The sequence below is a fragment of the Phyllostomus hastatus genome, unplaced genomic scaffold (assembly GCF_019186645.2).
Source record: "Phyllostomus hastatus isolate PE091 unplaced genomic scaffold, TTU_PhHast_1.1 phas_contig_40, whole genome shotgun sequence".
Lineage (NCBI taxonomy): Eukaryota > Metazoa > Chordata > Mammalia > Chiroptera > Phyllostomidae > Phyllostomus > Phyllostomus hastatus.
The window spans coordinates 31467233-31487652 of NW_025333872.1; the positions used below are offsets into that span (position 1 = coordinate 31467233).

Below are 20420 nucleotides of genomic sequence, written 5' to 3' on the forward strand. Positions count from 1 at the left end.
AAAAGGCAATGAGTTAAAATTAGATTAGTCTCAAGAGATAAGCCCTTGGCCATTGCACCAAATTTTTAACTTGACAAAACTGCTGACGGGTGTGCTGCACAGAACAAGAGAATAAGCTCAGAGAGAGAAGGCCTGAGATCTAGGGATCAGGGACTTCAGCTCAGGAGAATGGCCAAGAAAATTCTAGTGATGATAGAAAAGGGAAGTCTCAGGTAACAACTGTGCAAAACCCCCTAAAGATTGGTATTCCAGAGAGAAAGAGCAGGAGGGTCTGAAAATGGGAAGTGATATGTTATCTGACATGAAAAATTATACTGGAAATTTTAATGGAAAATTTGAGAAGAATTGGTGATAAGTGCAAAGAAAACTAAGCAAATGAAAAAAATCAAAGAAAACATGAATGCCAGGAAAACAGAAAGGGAACATAATTAGAGCAAATAGGTCAACTATGATATTTAATGTAAACACTGAATGTTGATTTAATAGTCATCACGATATTGAGAGGGGATAGTATCATAAGAAACTGAAATCCTTATTTAAAATAATAAAAAGTCAATAAGTAATATAGAAGATGGGTGACTCAAAAGACATATATTATGGCCCCAGCTGGTATGGCTTGCAGGTTTGATCCCCCGTCAGGGTACATACCTGAATTGCGGGTTTAACCCCTGGTGGGAATTTGTAGGGGAGGAAACCAGTTGATGCCTGCCTCTCTGCCCTTCCTCTCTCTCTAAAACCAATAAGCATATTCTCTGGTGAGGATTTCAAAAAAGACATATATTATTTAAAAATATGGGAAGAACAAATACCAAAAGAAATAGCAAACAGGGTTAAAAGGGACTACTTTTAGTAAGTGGGACTGCCCAGTGAGATCGCAAAATGCTGTAATTGTTAGAACACTTTAATATGATTTGACTTACAAAAAATTGAACCTTTTATTTTGGGACAATTTTATATTTAAATGCAGTTCTAAGAAATAACAGAGATGGACATCAATGAAAATGGCAGAGTAAGCAACTCCAAAAGTCAAGTTCTCCCTCTCATATTTGAAAGTTACAGGTAGTAAGTAGCTCTGAAGTAATAAGAAATATACAGTCGGTAGGGTAAAATAGGTTTACAGTTGTTCATATGGAAAATAGTACAATAGTTAATAAATAATGATACAAGAATAAACTCTGTGTTTCACATACTCACAACTGTAAGCCTGTTTTTGCTAAGCCTGTATTTGGTCTTTGGTTCCAGTCCTGACGCAGAGCTCTTCAATCCCTGACCCTTGGGCAGTAACTGGGAAAGTATGCAGTCAAAGCCATTCCAGGGAGAAACTGGGAGCGGTGCATTTTTGCCTGCTCTCTGTGTGCTAGGCGCAGGGGAATAGCCCTGGGAAGTGCTTGCATGTTCATAAAAACTGCCTCTTTGTTTGCGGTGCTTCCATAGGACTCGGCTCCCATTGGCTCTCAGAGCTGGGTGATTTGGAGCCAGGCTCCCAGCTGGCAGCCATACAAGTTGGGAACTTCAATTTATAGCTGATTGATCAGAAGTACAAGTGACAGTCTGGGACTCAATGACCGGCATCTGCTAAGGGGGACAGTCATGTAAAACTGAGCTCTTTACCAGTGAGGTCTGTACTGCCTCCAAGTAGTTAGTGTCATAGCCCAATTGTAGGGCACTCACTTGGTGTCTAGAGAATGGGATAATTGCTTGATGTGAAAAAAATCCTACACATCTGATATCAGAAATATTATGAATAGAGAAATAGCATTTTTTTTTAGTAGCCAAGCCCTCAGGAGCTTTGGTACCCAGGAGCCATTGTTGAAACAATTATCTGATGACAGATTCCAGCTAAAAGATAAATCAGAACAGAGGCCTCCAGAATGTGCAGGCTGTGGTAGAAGAAGACCTAACTTCCATTTACATGTGGAAATCTGTACAAGAAGCTGAAGAGGCTGTGGTTGCAGAACCAATTTTAAATCTATAAACCTTGACAATGGAAAAATACTGACATAATTGCCAAAATTTGGGATGTGGGACAGTGAAGATGGTTGGATTATGAGTGTTCTGATAATTTTATCTGTTGTAGCAGCACATCAAAAATGCTACCTAATGTTGATACATATACTGTAAATGATGATGACTCCACATTAAAATTTCAGGAAATCTTTCTTATTAGCCTTTAGAGATCTTTTAAGAATGAATGCCTCATGAAGTAAGGAAATATTCATCTGCAAATCAACAGTTTCTTGAGTGCCATTTCAATTTCTTTTTCTTCCACTAAAAATCAAGTAAAACTATCCCTGGCTCATTGGACTGAGTGCCAGCCTGAGAAAGGTCACTAGTTCAATTTCTGGTCAGGACACACACCTGGACTGCTGACCAGGTCCCCAGTTGGGGGCATGTGAGAGGCACAGATTGGTTTCTCTCTCCCTCCCTTCCTGTCTCTATAAAAATAAATAAATAAATAAAATCTTAAAAAATCAAATATAACCTACTTTATTAGAATAGCATTACAGAAAAATTCTTTGTTTATAAAATTACTTCTATGTAACTTTTAAATATGTGAGAGATATCTAGAATGATGGCTATCATTTAGTTATTTCAAAATAGCAAAATTTTAGCAATGCTTTTATTTTCCTTTTTTGTAATTTTCTCCATCCTTTAACACTTTAAATAATGAGCATATATCATTTTAAAAATGATATATATCATCATAAAAAGGCTATTTTATGGTTACTCAACATAAATGTACATTTTTGGGGGTGTTTAAATTTGAGGTTGTTGAAATCTCTGATCTTATATCTTCTGCTCCATAAAATTATATAAATTTACATTTACCTAAATACACATTTACAAAGTTTTTATCAAAGATGTTATTTTTAGATTTTTGTAATCCAGGTAAAAAATACCTCCATGGTAACCTGGAATAAATGGAACATTTCAAATGTATCTACATATTAAGTAAAAGTCTTAAGCAGAGCCAAGAATATTTTACTGAAGCAAATATTTTTCTGTGAAAAAATATTTCACAGAAGCAAAAATATTTTACCACTAAATCTGTATTTTTCATAATAATATTAAAATAACATCTGGATTAAAACTGAAACTAGTAGGAAATTTAATTCCTAAACTTTTAAGGACTACATTGTACTTTGTTACTATTTTAATTAGATGTTTCAGTGAGGTTGTAGCCTCAAAATCTAGTCTTAGAATTTTGGGAGGCTGAGTGGAGGAGGAAACGGGAGGGTGAGATCGTACCTGCTATGTTCTGGGTACTGTACAAGGGGTGTTTAAAATTTTTTCCTTTACTTCAAGACATTTTTATAAGCATCCAACTGATTATAGTTTCTGTACTTGCTACTTGATGTACATTATTGGAGTCTTTAAAGTATATCTAATTATATATCCTTAAGTGAATAAAGGATGTAACTCAGAGAGGCTCCTTAGGCTGCAAAGAGGAGAGGAGTGTCCTCTTGAGCAGTGGTCATCTGTAGAAAGGAACGTGCATGTCTGTTTATTCTACCACGAGGCTTTCATCTCCTGAAATCATCAAAGACATTTTTTCCCAGTCTGGTATATTACACATTTCCTTCACTAAACAAAAATGTTGAATCTGTGAAATCTTATTAGACTTAAATGCTACCTCATATAACATAAAAAATAACAGAGCTTAGAGCTGCATCCCCCTGATTACTTTCTCTTCATTGTGAGTAACATCATCTCTAAGAGCCTTCAATTTAAAATCAGCCCTATATAAGGAAATTGTGAGTATGCGTTTGGAAAAAAAGCTCATCTATGGGCTCTTTTCCCTGGTTTGTAGGTGTCCATAATATGATTAGTTATTGCCTTCTCTGAAGAAATGAACAGTTTGGGACAGGTGAAGTAATTGTGACATGAATTTGACATCCAGTGATGTTGTACCTTTTAACATCATGGCCATACTTCAATTCTGAATGGCTTCTGAATTATTCCAAGATTATTGAAAAGGTTGTGTTTTTCTAGCTTTGACTTGCAAAGTGAAACAATAAATATATTCTGTCTTTATTAATGATTTCATATGTATCTAAGGAAATAATAAAGATTAAGATTACATAAAATATGAATTGGGGTGGTGGAAGGCACACAGAACATTCTAAGGTGGTCATCAATGATCCTTACTTCCTGTCATTCATATCCCTGTATAGCCTGCTCCCACACTACATGGGGCTGTTTTCCATAGAAAGCTGTGGAATAGATGATGTATGATTTGGTACTAGGTCATAAAGATATTATTTCTTTCACCACTCTCTCTTAAATCAATTGTTCTGAAGGGAATCAGCAGCTGCGCTGTGAGGACACTCAAGCAGCCATGTTGAGGGGCTCATATGAGGAAGCACGGAAGCCTTCTTGTGGCCAATTTGCCAGATAAGTGAGTAGGTCAGTCACTGTCAAGGATGGTAGTCTTGGCTGGCATCTTGACTTCAACCTCGTGAGAGATTCTCAGCCTGAACCACCCAGCTAAACCATTCCTAGGTTTCTAACCTACAGAAAATGGGAGAGATAATGAATGCTTATTTTTGCTTCCAGCCACCAAGTCATAGAGTCATTTTATATGTAGCAGTAGATAACCAGTACAAATAAAAACCCTGAAAAACCCGGCATGGCAGTATTTTTTAGGTCTGTCAGTCTCTGATTCGGGTTTTTATCAGAATACCACAAAGAATCTAGCCCTTGTTTTCAGGGAGTTTTCACATTTCAGGTATTACCTATATAATCATAAATTCTAAGCCAAGTGCTACGAAAGAGACACCCAGAGTGCTTTGGGAAGCATAAAAGGGAGACCCAGTCCTCATTAGCTGGTGGATCTGTGTTTGTGAAATGAGGCTGGTAAGACCTGACCTTCTGGCCTTAAGGATGTAGTGAGGAGCAAAGCCAAACATGATATAAGAAGACAAAATTTAGGAAGTACAATCCTTTGACTCACAAGCTGTGGTCATTTGTAGAAACCAAGTTAATGTACATTGGAATTGCCAGTCTATTTTCAGGAGAGAGTCTCTTCAGAGAACAGCCTTAAGGAGTTTTGATTATGAACTGCTAAGATCAAAGCAAATATTAATTTTTAAAATAATGCAAATATTTCAATGTAAATTTGGAAAACTGTTTACTTCACAAGAACTTTTCTGGAGAATATCATGAAAACACTGAAGGATATTCTCAATTGTAATAAATAGCAGGTTAAATGAAAATAAAGTTGATTTAAAAGTAAAACAAATAAAGAAAGGATAAGAGACTTGATTTGTGTGCAGGGTTGTTTATCTGCCAGTAAATTAAAGAAAAGCTTTGTAGATAAGAATTTTAAAGCAAGGCTGGAACACTTTGCATAGAGTACCAGGCACATGCCAAATAAGGACTGATGTTTGGTTTGTGAACGAGAAGTTGACAACTGGGTTGGTTAAAGGTGGACAGTCAGTGGTATGTGCCAAGCTCTGGGAGCAGAGAGAAAAGACGTGTTTTATTTCTATTTTTTTTTAGAGATTTTATTTATGTACTTTTATAGAGAGGGGAAGGAATAGTGAAAGAGAGGAAGAGAAACATCAATGTGTGGTTGCCTCTTGCACAGCCCCCACTGGGGACCTGGCATGAAACACAGGCAATGTGCCCTGACTGGGAGTTGAACCAGTGACCCTTTGGTTTGCGGGCCAGCACTGAATCCACTGAGCTACACCAACCAGGGAGAAGACATGTTTTAAAACAGGGTTCTGGCCATGTCCTACCCATATCTGAGATAAAATAACTTCTGTTCAGAGTTTTCAACATATCTCTGATATCTTACAAAAGCTAATGTGGTATAGTTTGTGTAGGGAAAAATTGTGAAAGAATGTGAAATAGATTTAAAAGATAATTGGGTATCTTTTCTAGGGTATACTGAGCACCAGCTAGCAGAACTTGGGGGATTATCTAATTTTAGAAAGTTCTGTGTTTTTTGTTGCCTTTGGGCTATTTTATAACCCCATAAACTATAGAAAATGAATGGTAATGCAAATAATTCTAGTCCATAGAGATGGAAGCAATTTTATCTGATGAAGATGTCTGATTTCCCTCCTGTGAAAGACATAATTCCAAACATATTTTACTACTGGGTGGTTTTGACCAGTTTTGTATTAATTTGCAAATTTGTGTCAGCATTCCTGATTGCCTATGTGAGGGAATGGCAAACTTTTCCTGAAAGGGCCAAATAGAAAATATTTTAGGCTGCATAGATCATAGGGTCTCCATTGCAACTATTTAACTGTGCTATTGTAGCTCTAAAGTGGCCATAGGCAGGGCTAAGTTCCACCAAAACTTTATTAATGGGTGATGAAGTTGAATTTTATATAGTTTTCACAATTCACAAAATATTATATATTTTTTATTTTTTCAACCATTTAGAGATATGGAAACCATACCTCACTTGTGGACTGTAGAGAAACAAGCAGTGGGCTGGATTTGGCCCACAGGCTGGGGTTTGCTGGCTGCTGGCTTGTATTTGGTTTATCTTAGGATTCTCCTTTAACCAATTGTACCATCATAGTGATTCCCTCATTAACTAATGAGCTAAATAAAATCTTCACATGTGTTCATTTTATATTTGAATGAGAACCAAGATTTTACTCTTTTTAAAAAATTATTTGACATTTACCAAATGCAGTTAATGAAATTCAACTTAGGTATTTGGAGAACATGAATCAAAGACTGAAATATTCTTTGCCCTGAGGGGATATTAGAATCCTGGGAAGTTTACAGAGCTCTATCAATATCCGGGCTCTTCTGCAAAGACATTGAATTAGACCATTAGGCTGTCAGGACTGGGCCCTGCATTTGTAAGTTTAAAACGCTTCTCAGGGGCTTCTAATGTGCAGTCGGAACTGGCTCTCAGTTCCGAAGACGTGTTGCATAGAAAAATGTCTCGGTATACCAGAGGCAAGTTGTTATTTTAAGATATACAACACACACTAAGTAATGGATAGAATGCCTGTATATTAATAATGTTGTATAATATTCCTTTAGTTTAAACTGCAATAGAAAGAGCCAACTATCTGAAAGAGAAGATTATAAGTAGACTTAATCAATCTCTTTTTAAAGTTCTTCTAATTGTTTGGAAATTGGTTAATGAAGATTATTGCCAAAGACATAAGCATAAATTTTATTTATTAAAACCTTACTTCAGTCTGTAAGGAATTCGAGGTGGACTAGAGACCTAATGAAGCTAATAACAACCTGTGGTATGTTATGATTTCCTCTCTAGCCAGTAGTGTTCTTAGTTTTTTTGGTGGGAAGACTTAGAGAGTCTTTTCAAGAAGGGACTCTTACTCCTCCAAATCTCAAAGTTTTGAGTGACTTTATGGTGCATTCACTAATTGTGATGGCTTAGCTAAAAAATACCAAGTACTTTTATTCCTAACTGACATTTTATACCTTGCAAAGTGTTTCCATATGTTTTAACCAAAATGACTCTCAAAGGTTTTAATAAGTGTTATAAAAGGTAATTACAGTGCACACAAATCTGTAACTTATTCCCCATGCCAAACCAAAACTTTTCCCACTAAGGATTCAACATCAGTCACTTCAATACTCAGCAACACAAGCCCTCCTTTGCCTGTGGTCTTGGTTGTCCCCCCTCAGCCTTCGTGTTGCCGGGTCTGCACCGCCGCTCCTGACCTGCCACATTCGTACGCGGTGCTGCTCCTCTGCTGCGCCGGGGAGTCTTGGCCTTCAAGATTATGCGTTTTTTATTTATTATTTGCTTTCTCCAACCTCACTTTTAAGGAGTCCCAGTACACACTTTCATGGCTGGCCCATTTTGTTATTGCTTTCTTTCCCCTATGCTCTTTTAAAAATTTTATATACATATGTCTATTAACAGTCCTCCGAGAAAAGCAGGGTAGGCACTGTACTCCATCTCCAGATGGAATCTGAGGCCGATAAAAGTTAATAGTCCTTCCCAAAACTAACTTATGACAGGCTCAGCACTAAAACTCAATTTTCTATACATTTCTATACATATCCATTTTATTTCCACACAAAAAAACCCCTCACAAAGGTTGTTAATATTTTCCTCTTTGCCAGGGCTTCATGCATTCATTCATGTGCACATGCTCACATTCATTCAACAAAATTACCAAATATCTACTGTCTGTCAGCTACTTGTAAGGCACTGGGGCAATAGTGATGAACAAGATAAACACATTTCCTGGTGCTAATAAGTAGTTGAAAATATGGCAATCACTCCAATTCATTGAGTACCTTACATGTATGTTATCATACCTAATGATCACATCCAAATTATGAGGTCACCTCCTAATTACTGAGCACCTCCATTATGCCGACAAAGAAACTAAGCCATAGAAAGATTAATAAACTCTTAACATAGTGTCAGTGATTAAGTACTTAATAAGGCTGGATACTTAATGCGGCAATATACCCATGGTCTCAAAGAACAACAGGTAGCTTAGCAAGGTGCTGCATCTAACATACGTTGTAAGGAGTTGGGAGGCAAAGAAGTGAGGGGTGGAAACATCCTGGAAAGGGGTGCTGTGCAGCCTTTCTGAACCACATCTGCTTGGAGCACAGAATCATGGCCCTGCCAATCAGGGGTGCACGGGTTTACTAACATGATATAAAACAAAAAGGTCAGCTTTGTACTTTTCAGGAGTGAATCTCTAAACTCTTAAATCCTAATTTCCAGGTGATCTAACTGTCTCCAAGTGCTGGGACTGCAGGCCTGCTGATAAGGACACCCCTGTCCACTTCACTTAGAGAGAGTCCAGGGACTGACGTGTGACCAATCTCTAAGCAAGGAGTCCAGATAAACCTTTTTACAATGAAAACAGACTGTAGAAATTTTGAGTAAAAGAAAATTACATCAAGTACATTTTAACAGTTGTGAGTCCGTTTGTATTTTTCATAAAATCTCACAATGGCAGAGCAGTTGTGTTTATTAGTGATAAACTTTTTCTCTGAAGAGCAGTTAGTTCACCCTGTTTAAACCTCGGGTCTCAAGGAGGCTAGTGCTGAAATGAATGAACCAAGTTTAAATTGAAAGACTGATGGGTCAAGGTACTTGTGTGGAATCGGAAATGGAAATCTGATTCCACACCACGTTGCTAGCTCAGCTACCCAGGTTCCAACCGGAAGAGGAGGTCTCGCAAACTATGCCTCACGTGTTTCAAGAAAGCGAGTTTCAGACACAATCACACACTTCTGGAATGGAAAACTTTTTTCAAAAATGTACCACAAAAAGATCAAATTTTAAGGAGAAATCAGGCTCCATGAAACTAAAAGGGAAACAAAATATGTTAGATATGTTTAAAAGGTTAACTCATCCTGATTTTATATTATATATCAAACCTTGTGAAACATTTTCCCAGAGAATTTTAAACATTAGTAGCAAGGTTACCAGTAAAAGAAAATATACAGGGTGGGGAAAAAGTAGGTTTTGAGTTGCAAGTGTGTGAAACACAGAGTTTATTCTTGTATTATTATTTATTAGTAGTTGTATTATTTTCCAGATGAACAACTGTAAACCTAATTTTGCCCCACCCTGTATGCAAAGGCACAAAAGTGGAAGAGAGCAAGACACCCATAAGATAGGGAGTAAAATCGGCATGACCTGGACAATGGCTGGATGTGAGTGGCATGAGTGGAAAGGGTCTTGGGTGACATAGTTTTTTTTCAGCTTGGGGACACTTCCATTGATGATGGTTGTCTTCGTTTGTGACAGGGAATACAGGGGGAGGAGCCTCGGTGTTTCTCATTTACAATCTGGAAAATGGAGAGATAATACTTATCCTGTGCATCTTTGGCATGGTGTGGAAATAAGTTAATTAAATAAAAAGGCATGAAAGAAATTTGAAAATGTTAAAGCCCAAATGTAAGTTATAGTTGCATCTTACTACTGCAGAGCAGTGGTTTTCTAAGTGCATGGAGGCCCCCCAGCAGCATTAGAGTCCCCTGGGATTGGTTAGAAACGTAAATTTGTCCCACCCGAGGGGCAAGGGCCCAGCTATCTGTGCTTTAACAAGCCCTCCAGGGATACTGATTCATGGAAAGGTCTAAGAACACTGGTAGAGGATAGGTTCTACAGTTTGTTATGGGAAAATACACAGTGACTGAAGCACAGTGATGTGGCCGAGCCTAAATCTGCCTCTGATGAGGATGCAAAACAACGTGTTCTTTTGCCCTCAGTCCTCCCAGTTCCTACTTTACCCACAGGTGCCAATTTTTTATAGTGTGCTGGTAAAGACTTAGGTCAAGAAGAGCTATGTGAACATTTATGTTTAATACCAAAATCTGTTGAAAAAGGAACTTTTATTTAAAAAATATATTTTATTGATTATGCTATTACAGTTGTCCCAATTTTCCCCTTTTGCTTCCTTCCACTTAGTACCCACCTTCCCTCCAGCAATGCCCCCCACCACCCAGTTCATGTCCATGGTTCATGCATATAAGTTCTATGGCTTCTCCATTTCCTACACTATTCTTGACACCTCCCTGTCTATTTTGTACCCACAAATTATGTTTCTGATTCCCTGTACCTTTCCCCCGCCTTCTCCCCTTCTTCCCTCCCAGATGATAACCCTCCAAATGATCTCCATATCTATGATTTTGTTCCTGTCCTGGTTGTCTGCTTAATTTGTTTTTATTTATTTAGATTCAGTTGTTGAGAGTTGTGAGTTTGTTTTCATTTTAACATTCATAGTTTTGATCTCCTTCTTTTTCTTAAATAAGTCCTTTGAACATTTTATGTAATAATAGCTTGGTGATGATGAACTCCTTTAGCTTGACTTTATCTGGGAAGCACTTTTTCCGTCCTTTCATTCTAAATGATAGCTTTGCTGGATAGAGTAATCTTGGATGTAGGCCCTTGCTTTTCATCACTTTGAATACATCTTGCCAGTCCCTCCTTGCCTGCAAAGTTTCTTTTGAGAAACAAGACTCTCAGCTGAGAGTCTTATGAGAACCCCTCTGTAGATAACTCTCTCCTTTTCTCTTGTTGCTTTTAAGAATCTCTCTTTATCTTTAACCTTTGGCATTTTAATTATGATGTGTCTTGGCGTTGCCCTCTTTGAGTCCAACTTGTTTGGGACTCTCTGTGGTTCCTAGAACTGTTTGTCTATTTCCTTCACCAAACTAGGGAAGTTTTCTTTCATTATTTTTTTCAAATCAGTTTTCAATTTTTGCCCTTCCTCTTCTCCTTCTAGCACCTCTGTGATTTGGATGTTGGTATTTTTAAAGTTGTCCTAGAGGTTCCTAAGCCTATACTTGTGGGTTTTTTAAAAAATTCTTTTTTCTTCCAGCTGTTCTGATTGAATGCTTTTTCCTTCCTTGTGTTCTAAATCATTGATTTGATTCTTGGCTTCCTCCTCCCCACTGTTGGTTCCCTGTAGATTTTTTCTTTTTCTTTTTTTTTAAGATTTTATTTATTTATTTTTAGAGAGGGAAGGGAGGGAGAGAGAGAGAGAGAGAGAGAGAGAGAGAGAGAGAGAGAGAGAGAGAGAGAGAGAAAGAAACATCAATGTGCGGTTGTTGGGGGCTGTGCCTGCAACCCAGGCATGTGAATCGAACCTGTGATACTTTGGTTCGCAGCCTGCACTCAATCCACTGAGCTATGCCAGCCAGGGCATAGATTTTTCTTTATTCCACTTAGTGTAACCTTCATTTCTTCCCTTACGTTTCTGCTGTTCTGAACTAGTTCTTTGAGCATCCTGATCACCAGAGTTTTGAACTCTGCATCTTATAGGTTGGTTATCTCTCCATTCCCTTTTTTTGGGGGTTCTGTTCTGTTCTTCATTTGGGCCATATTTCTTTGTCTCTTCCATTTGGTAGACTCCCTGTGTTTATTTCTGTGTTTTAGGTAGGGCTGCCTTGATTCCCTGTAAAAGGCACTTGTAAGTTGTGTGGGGTGGAGCCTTAGGTAATTGCCAGGGTAGGGCACTCTGTTTCATTGGTATGTGGCTCTGTATGGAGGGAGGGATAATGCTGCTGTCTGGCTTCTAGAGGTTTGCCCAGCACTTTCCCTGTTTCTGGTCACTTCACCCACTTCTCATATGCAACTGGTGCCCTTCCAGCTGTGTGCCCTGGTGGTGAATCCCAGAGGGCATAGGTTTGCATACATTCCAAGGCCATGCAGGACCTTTAAATGAAGTCTCCTGAAAGTCTGGCAGTTTCTTCTGCCACCCGAACCCCCCACTAGTTTTTACAGCCAGAAGTTATGGGGATTTATCTTCCTGGAGCTGGAACCCTGGGCTGTGTGGTCTATCCTGGGACTAGGATGGCTCGCTCCCAAGGTATCTCTCCTAATTTTTATCTACCCCACATGGATGTGGGACTACCCTTTCTGACGCTGCTGTCTCTCTGTGCCATGCCTCATCTCCACACTTCTCCACCTGTCTCCATGACTCTGCCCCTCTTATGCATCTGGATTAATGTGGCTTCTTTAAATCCTTGGTTGTTGGACTTCTGTACAACTCGATTTTTTGATGGTTCTGGTTGTTACTTGTTTTGAGAAATAGCTGTAATTCTCTCTGTGGTTGCACAAGGAGGTGAAGCATGTCTACCTGCACTTCCCTCTAGACCAGAAGTCCAGGAACTCTTCTTTAAAATTAATTTAAAAAGTCAATTTAATGAAAGCCAAGGAAATTCAACTTTAGGCAGTAGCTTTGAACTCTGAAGAGTAAGAAATCCATAATGTGGGCACATTGAAGTTCCTTTTGAAACGTTCTTCCATTTGACATTTAAAATGCCTTTTATATCAATGAATGTCATTTTGGAAAAAAAATGACATTTTCTGCTGTGTATCTAAAGAACTTGTTAAAAAAGCAAATACATGTTAAAATGAATATTTGAATTTTCCAGGATGTTGTCACCTCAAGCTGGTAAACATCTTGCTCTGCTTACTTTTTAATGGAATATAAATCCCATGTAGGAAGGGAACCAGTATGATAGCTTTTAGTAGTTTTTGTCAAGTTATGGTTGCAAGAGATATTTGTACCTCATCCACTTAAAAACAACCACTCCCTACCTCAAAGCATGCTAAGAATTGGTTCTGAAAATACATAATTTGAGGATACTCCTTGAGTATATCATATTCTATCACTATCAGAGAGAATGTGCAAAGAAGGAAAGAATGCAAGAGACTGATTATAAATTTCTGTTTTTAAAAGATAGTTTAGAAGCATGAACTTTTTTGAGGATACTTTAATAGTTTCAGTTGGAAATATTTCAAACTCAAATTTCTAAGCAGTACTCATTCCCAGAAGATCTGCAAAAAGCACCTGAACTGCCTTTAGTACTTTAGACTCATGGTTAATTTCAAGTTCTTGGTGTTGACAATTTTACCTAAAATATGATATTTCATTTGCTTTAATTTTACATAACATTCTGAAGAATTTGCAAGATTTCTTAAGCGTAATGAACTGTATTTGAATAAATTGTGCATAATTATATGTTAACATTAAGTCATTAAAAATTCAACTCCATAGGACATTGTAGGTGGGGGGAGGGAGATTTAATACATCTTACAAAAGCTGAATGCATAGGGAATGTTTACATCAAGAAGAAAATCTGAATACTTTAGGCAAGAGTTTATTGTTTTCTATCTGAAAAGAAAATGTGTTCAAACTCTCCTTACCTCCCATGAAGAATGTCTGAACCATTGCTATTTTTTAAGCAAATCATCTTTTTCACTTTTAATTTAACATTTTAACCATGGTGAGAAGATAAAGTGTTACACATATGAGGTTCACATTTTGCATCTATGACCCTGCATCAACCAACAAAAGAAAGACTGGGAATGTCCCCATATTTAAAATCCAGGACATCATCATTATCATTAATATCCATCCATCTTCCATCACTCAGTCACTCATCCCTCCATCCACTTATCTGTCTATCATCTAGAGAGTATCCCTAGGACAGAGGAAAACAAGATTATGGTAGGAGTTAATATAAAAAAATAGGGGGATTGCTTCAATTCAAGGGCAACTAAAATAGATAACTCTATCAAGAAGATGTCAGCACTAAATGGGAACTCTCCCAGGTGATTATGCTGTTTATTACTTTATTGAGACTGATAGATTTGGGTACACAAGGAGATATTTTCCTAGGAAAACAAGCAATTGTGTAGCAACTTTAAAATGACTGAAGACATAAGGAGAGGGCTTCTTGTTTTTAATTAAGTGCAAACAATAAGGGGATAGTTTTGAAGTGTGTGTTGTGGCTCTCACAATATTGGAAGATGAAGTGGTTGGGTAGCAGGAGCTCTTAGTTGATGCTGGGTCAGCAATGTTTCATGATGTTATTACAAATGACATATGGCTACTTGCTGATGGGACACCTCATGAAATGGGCTCTGAGCTGAGCCTGGGCTAAGTTCAGTCCTTGCCCTTCCTTCTGCTCTGTTTTAGGGAAGTGGGGGTGGGTGCTGATTGTATTTTAAAAGCCTATGCACTGTCTGGTTTCTGGCTAGGTTTGGCCAATGTGAGCACTGGTGGGAAGGGGTAGAAAAAAAATGGGGGCTATTTCTTTTCCTCCCTGTGTGCCTCAAGTCTCTCTTCTGGCAACAGTTCTCTCTCCTCTGTGTCTCCAGTTCTGTCAGTTTTTTCAAGTGAGCTAAGCCCCAGATTCTGGTAACACCTTCCTTTTTTGTCTCTCTAGGCTAGTGGTGGCAGCAGCGCCTGCTCTTCCTAATCTCTGGGTCCTCGCTTTCCTGTTTGGCTTGTAAACTCCTCCTCCACCTGAGTAACACATTCCCTGCATTAAATCCTCTTTCTTGTAAATAGTAGTTTGCACCATTAAAAACTGCTGACGCTCAACTGTTCTAACCTATAAAAATGGCAACCTAATGCCTGAAGTAGTTTCTTGTTTTTATTTATTTATTTATTTTTTCTGGTTAGATTCCAACTGCTATGGGTTGACTAAGGAAAGGAAACTTCCAACCATAAAAGGGACATTAAAATGCTGGCCCTGATTGGGGAGATGCAGTGGGCAGAGAACCCAGGATCCCAGGGTGCAGTGCTGGGATGAGAGAGGAGGCGGGGAGCAGCAGCAGCACCAGGCCAGCCCAGGCGAGGTACACAGGCAGCCTGCATTTTCTGGGTTGGACCAGATCAGAGACTACAGTCTTAAATAGACTGGCTGAGTCATTAGGGAAGAGAAAATAGAAAGCTAACTCCAGAACCCTACTGAAAAGGATTTATATTTTAATAAAGGCATGGAAAAAATACATTTCTCATCCAAAATAATGCTTGAGTGATTTACAACAAATTCTTTTGTCATATTTATAAACATTCTGTCTGTATCATTTTTGTTGTTATTGGGACTGTTTCAACTCTATCCCATTATCGGGCACCATGCTGCAGGACAAAGCATCTAGGGCAGTTCTGCTTATAGAACATGGTTTTAGCAAGACTTAGTTCTGTTTGTGCTGCATCAATTAGATCCTCAGGCAAAAGGAAAAATATGTGCCCATGTATACACTTAAAAAATATTCTCTCGTATTGTGAACCAAAGAACAAAAGTTAATAAAAGCATTATGGTCAGAAAGCATGACTAAGTAAGCCCCATGTTCAGTCTGTTGGCGCCATGTCCACACTTAGAAGCCTGGAGCGGGACACGGGGGCGCGCGGACCGCGGGCTGCGGGCTGCGGGCTGCGGGCAGACTAGACAAAACGGTTCCTGTCATACCTTGGGTCTGGGTTGGTTGTGAAACAAACAACAGGTTATCTTTATTTAAATTTTTACACCATTGGCGATGTTTTTCCTTTCTTGTAATTGATGGTGTTTAAAAATTAAACTTACTGGGATAACATTAGTTAATAACATATAAATTTCAGGTGTACAACTTGGTATGTCATCTGTGTACTCTACTGTGTGCTCGCCACCCAAAGTCTGGTGTTTTTCCACCACCTTGTATTTGACCCCTAAAGTTTTGATATTTTGTTCATCATGAATTTTTTTGCATTATTTTTTTTTGAAATCTTGCATGTAATTGGGATCTTGATTACTGAGCTTTTTGGCTCCCCTCAAATTTTGTGCTTGTGGCTAAGGCCTCACTCACTGTGTGTGAAAGTTGGCCCTGTTGCCACATGTTCCAAGTGCACAGAGGGTGCATCGAGATTAGGTGGACAAAGGAAGAGAACAGGCAAGCTTGTGCAGGAATTTATGGAAGGAGGATTCTAAGGAGTTGAGAATATCGAGTGTAGACTAGAGGTCTTAACAATTATTATAATGAAGTCTGAGGAAAAATACCAGGTCCATCAAATCCTGGGCAAGTTGACTTTGAACTGGCGGTGAGGTCACTGCAAACAGAGGTCTAGATAGGAATGTGCATAAAGATGTTTTATTGAAATTATGGGGTTGCCAAGAAAATTTGAAATCAGGAAAAGGGCTTTGGAGTAGAAGAGAATGACACTTGTAATGCAGCTTGTCCTTTTCAAGCAAAGTAGATGTCAATAATGAGAGCTAAAAGTTACCATTATGGGAATATTATTGCTACAACCTGCGTGACATGTCAAATTGGATCTCTTTACCAGTTCTGGGTTTTATAAGAGGAAGCAGAAAATGTTAGCAATGAGGAGAGAAAATGAGACTTCCCTGGGGAGGAATGAATTGAGAAATTCATTACTTTGTGTGTGAAGGCTGCAAACTTAAAAAAGAAAAGCAACAAAAAAAGTCTACAAACCAACAAGACTTTGGATGATTCCTATGAAAATAATGTTTTATATCTTTTGTATATGATGAAGCATGGATTAAACTGCTCTGGAAATGAGACTTTTAATGAAGAATTAAATGTCAGAAAAATTTTCTCTAAGTCATTTTCCTCTTCCCTCCCTCCCTCCCTCCCTCCCTCCCTCCCTCCCTCCCTCCCTCCCTCCCTCCCTCCCTTCCTTCCTTCCTTCCTTCCTTCCTTCCTTCCTTCTTTTTTTTTAATCCAGGAATGCAGGCACTCACAGCTGACTCATGTCATGCCAAAATGAATATTAAGGCAGTTAGAGCCTAGGTATTGCAGTGCTAATTTCCTGGGTTTTATTTCTGTTTTGATTATGCCTGACTTCCTCTTTGCCTAAGAAGAAAAAACCCATTTGAGAGAGGCATTGAGTGAAAAGGCTCAACTGGGACATATTACAGGCCATTAGCAGGGCCTCCTGCAGGCTCTTCCTTTCCTGTCATCCTCAAGGAAGATGGGAGGGTCTTCCTTCTGAACGTCAGTCTGACTTAGAGTCTTGCATAGATATTCTCACTCTCATTTCCACAGGCAGTCATTAAAAATAGTCTGCCCCTTTGAGCAATGCAGGAATCATGAGTAAGGTTTTCAAGAAACTTATCAAGTTACAGGTACACAGTACAGGAGCAGTGTGGCTTTGTCCAACTTAAGTGATAAATCTGCCTTTTTCCTTTCCCTGAGCTAGTACCTGCTCTTTCCAACCCCTGGTTCTTGATCAAATGTTAATCTCTTTAAGCAGGAAAGGCTTAAGCTGCAGCCCCAACTTCCTTTTCAGGAAGCCCCTACATTTCCGGCATCGATGATTCATTTTTTGTTTTTGCCAAGGACCTTCCACTGCTGTTTTATCCTCAAGGTTTCTATCCTTGTTCAGCTTCTCTTTTGTTGTCCTCCATATCCCATGGTTAAAACAAATATTTCCCACAATTAAAAGGTCCTTTTAGCTATTTCACTTGCAGTCTTTCTATCTCACTTTCCTTCTCCTGGCCTTCCCCCTCTCCACTGCCAACTTCTCCCAGCTGTAGTGTTTCTCGCTCTGTTTCTTGAATATTGTGAAGCATCATGTCTAACTACCTCTACTTAAATTATACATACAAAGGATGCTTTAAAAAAAGTGGTGCACAAAATTTGTTTAGTACCCTTGAGTCACTCTGGCTTTCAAAGTCGAAGAAATTCATTGAAAGATCATTCAGAAATGTCACATATATATACAACTGAAAAACATGACCAAAATTATTACAAACTCTCACAATAAAGACCCAAATCAATGGTAATTTGTCATCTTGCAGAATGAAAATCTGGAGGAGAATTTAAAGAGGTAATTTTTAAAAGAGTCTAAATATATGCTCATTCAAAACAAACCAAAAACAAGTAGATGAATACAAATAGATATATTTGTTTACCTTTCTACAAATGTTTTAACTTGTTCCATCTCTGTAAATGAAGTTTGGTAAGTTTTGTAAATGATGGCTTTGGATGATATTTAGTGAACATTTTATTAAAATCCTGTGGATTAGCAGTTGTTTAACCATTCCAAATAGCATGAAGCTAATATACAGGCTCTGGCAAGGATTTTGCTTAACCTGACAATACAGAATACTTGCCAACTAGCAATGGAGAGTTATTTTTCTATCTCATTCATTGCCAAGCAAGAAAAATAGAAGTAAAAGAAACTGGAAATCCTCTTTATCACTTGGTTTACTCAATGGTAAAAAGCTGTTAGATTCTCCCTGAGATTAATAGGCTCTATTTAAGGATGAAGATCCCATTTTCATAACATTTACATTTTTGAAGGTCAGATGGATGATGTGACTGGTCACTTTGAGCAGAAGTACATGACAGTTACAGAAGTTTGTCCTGTTGCCTGTGTAGACTCCCCTTCTATAAACTGGTCACTGTGTGCAATTTACAATCTACTGATGCCTTTATAAATGCAGTTTCACCTTCTCAAAACTTAAAAACTGAAGGAAGTTATTCATAAGAGTTTCTATCCATGTCTCCTGATTCATTTATAAGTACTTTTGCTATTTCTGCCTTAGGGTTGCTAAGGTGTCACTTTCTTTGATTAAAATGCTGATCATATTGCAAAACTGTGCTTCTCCACAGAGACAAGGTGACATTCCTTCCCCTTAGTCTCAGAGGTGGCTTTGTCTGTCCTGGTTACTCTCTGGTACCACACCATTTGCATACCCATTGCCTCACACTGTAAAAATGGGCAAAAGCAGGGCAGAAACATTTGCCTTCCCACCCAGATTCTGTGGGTCAAGACAAGAGTACATGAGGCAGAAATCCTTATAGCTATGAACACATCCTGTCCCAGGCACTTGAGAAGTGACAAACAGTGGGTGTGAGTGACTGGAATGGGTCAGATGCCACTCTGACCACTTAGCTTATGTTATTCTTGTGCTTCTCTCCCCATGGCTTTCTTTTGGGTTATTTTCTCTCTAGTCTCATTCAATTTCCTGTGCCTTCTACCACAATCTCCTTCCAATTCCACAAACACTAACTACCTATGTTACTAATGACAGACACACCTGTGACACTGTGGTTAAGTGCATTCCATTAGGCAACCCTGCTTTCTCTTTGCACCACTGAAATGGTTGTATTATGATCTGATTCTGCCTGCCCTTGCATTTATTTCTGTTGACTCAATGTATAAAGCACCCTGTTTTTTTTACCTACTATGCTGAGCTCATTCAAGACATACTATGATGGTTCAGTTTATGTGTCAAAGTTGGCTGAGACACAGTACCCAGGTACTTGGTCAAACATTATTTTAGATGTTTCTGTGAAGGTATTTTAAAGATGAGGTTAACATTTAAATCAGTAGACTCTGTGTAAAGCAGAATACCCTGTATAATGTGAATATGACCCATCCAATCAACTGAAGTTCTTAATTAAAAAAAGAAAAAAAAACAAGCAACAACAAAAAAAATGGCTCCCCCAGAGGACATGAAAATCTTGGCAGCAAACTTCTCCCCGAGTCTATGGCTTGCTGTCCCACCCTGCAGATTTGGGACTTTCCAGATTCTGCAATTGCATGAGCCAGTTCGTGAAAAAAAGAGCCCCCTCTCTCTATACACACTCACACGAATACACGCACACCCATATTGGTACTGTTTCCTAGAGAATTCTATTACATATACTGAACATTTATTTTAACTTACCTTATATAAAATTCAACTCACCTCTATGTAAAGTTCCAACCACTTAATTGGGGCCTTACCAAGTGCCTATTTAAAAGTCCCTATTCTCTGACTTGTACTGGTTTTTCAAAGGAAGAGAGGAGAAAAGGAGGGTGGGAGGACATGAGTGAGGGCTCTGAATCTCACTCCACCTCTGCCTCTTTGCTCAAGAAACTTGTTCTACCAGGACGGTCACTTCCCTTCTCTTCAGCCAAGTCTGGGACACCTAGGGGGCCTGCTTGAATCTCCATGAATGCCTTCTTTGGTGCCTCTGCTTCTCACTGATTTTCCTCTCCTCTGACCTAAACAGTTGTATACATGGGTTTAATTTCCATAAAAAATTTAAAGTAGTCTTTACATTTTATACATAAATCTACATTGTTCCTATTTCACTCGTGTAGCTCTTGAATAATGAAAATAGATGGAAAGTGCATGGTGGTCAAGTGTGAACTTCGTTTTCTTTTCTCAGAACCATTCTCTCTGCTTGTTGAACAATGCCAAAGTTA

The 20420-nt window shown here is 38.6% G+C and overlaps 1 protein-coding gene across 1 annotated transcript in view; it reads right to left on the reverse strand.

Annotated features, from left to right (window-relative positions):
* IMPG1 (interphotoreceptor matrix proteoglycan 1) overlaps nucleotides 1-20420 on the reverse strand; it is a 115084-nt gene that overhangs the window by 33015 nt on the left and 61649 nt on the right. Inside the window, 1 exon segment of the mRNA XM_045843434.1 lies at nucleotides 11965-11995. Coding sequence (XP_045699390.1) covers nucleotides 11965-11995 — 31 coding nt within the window.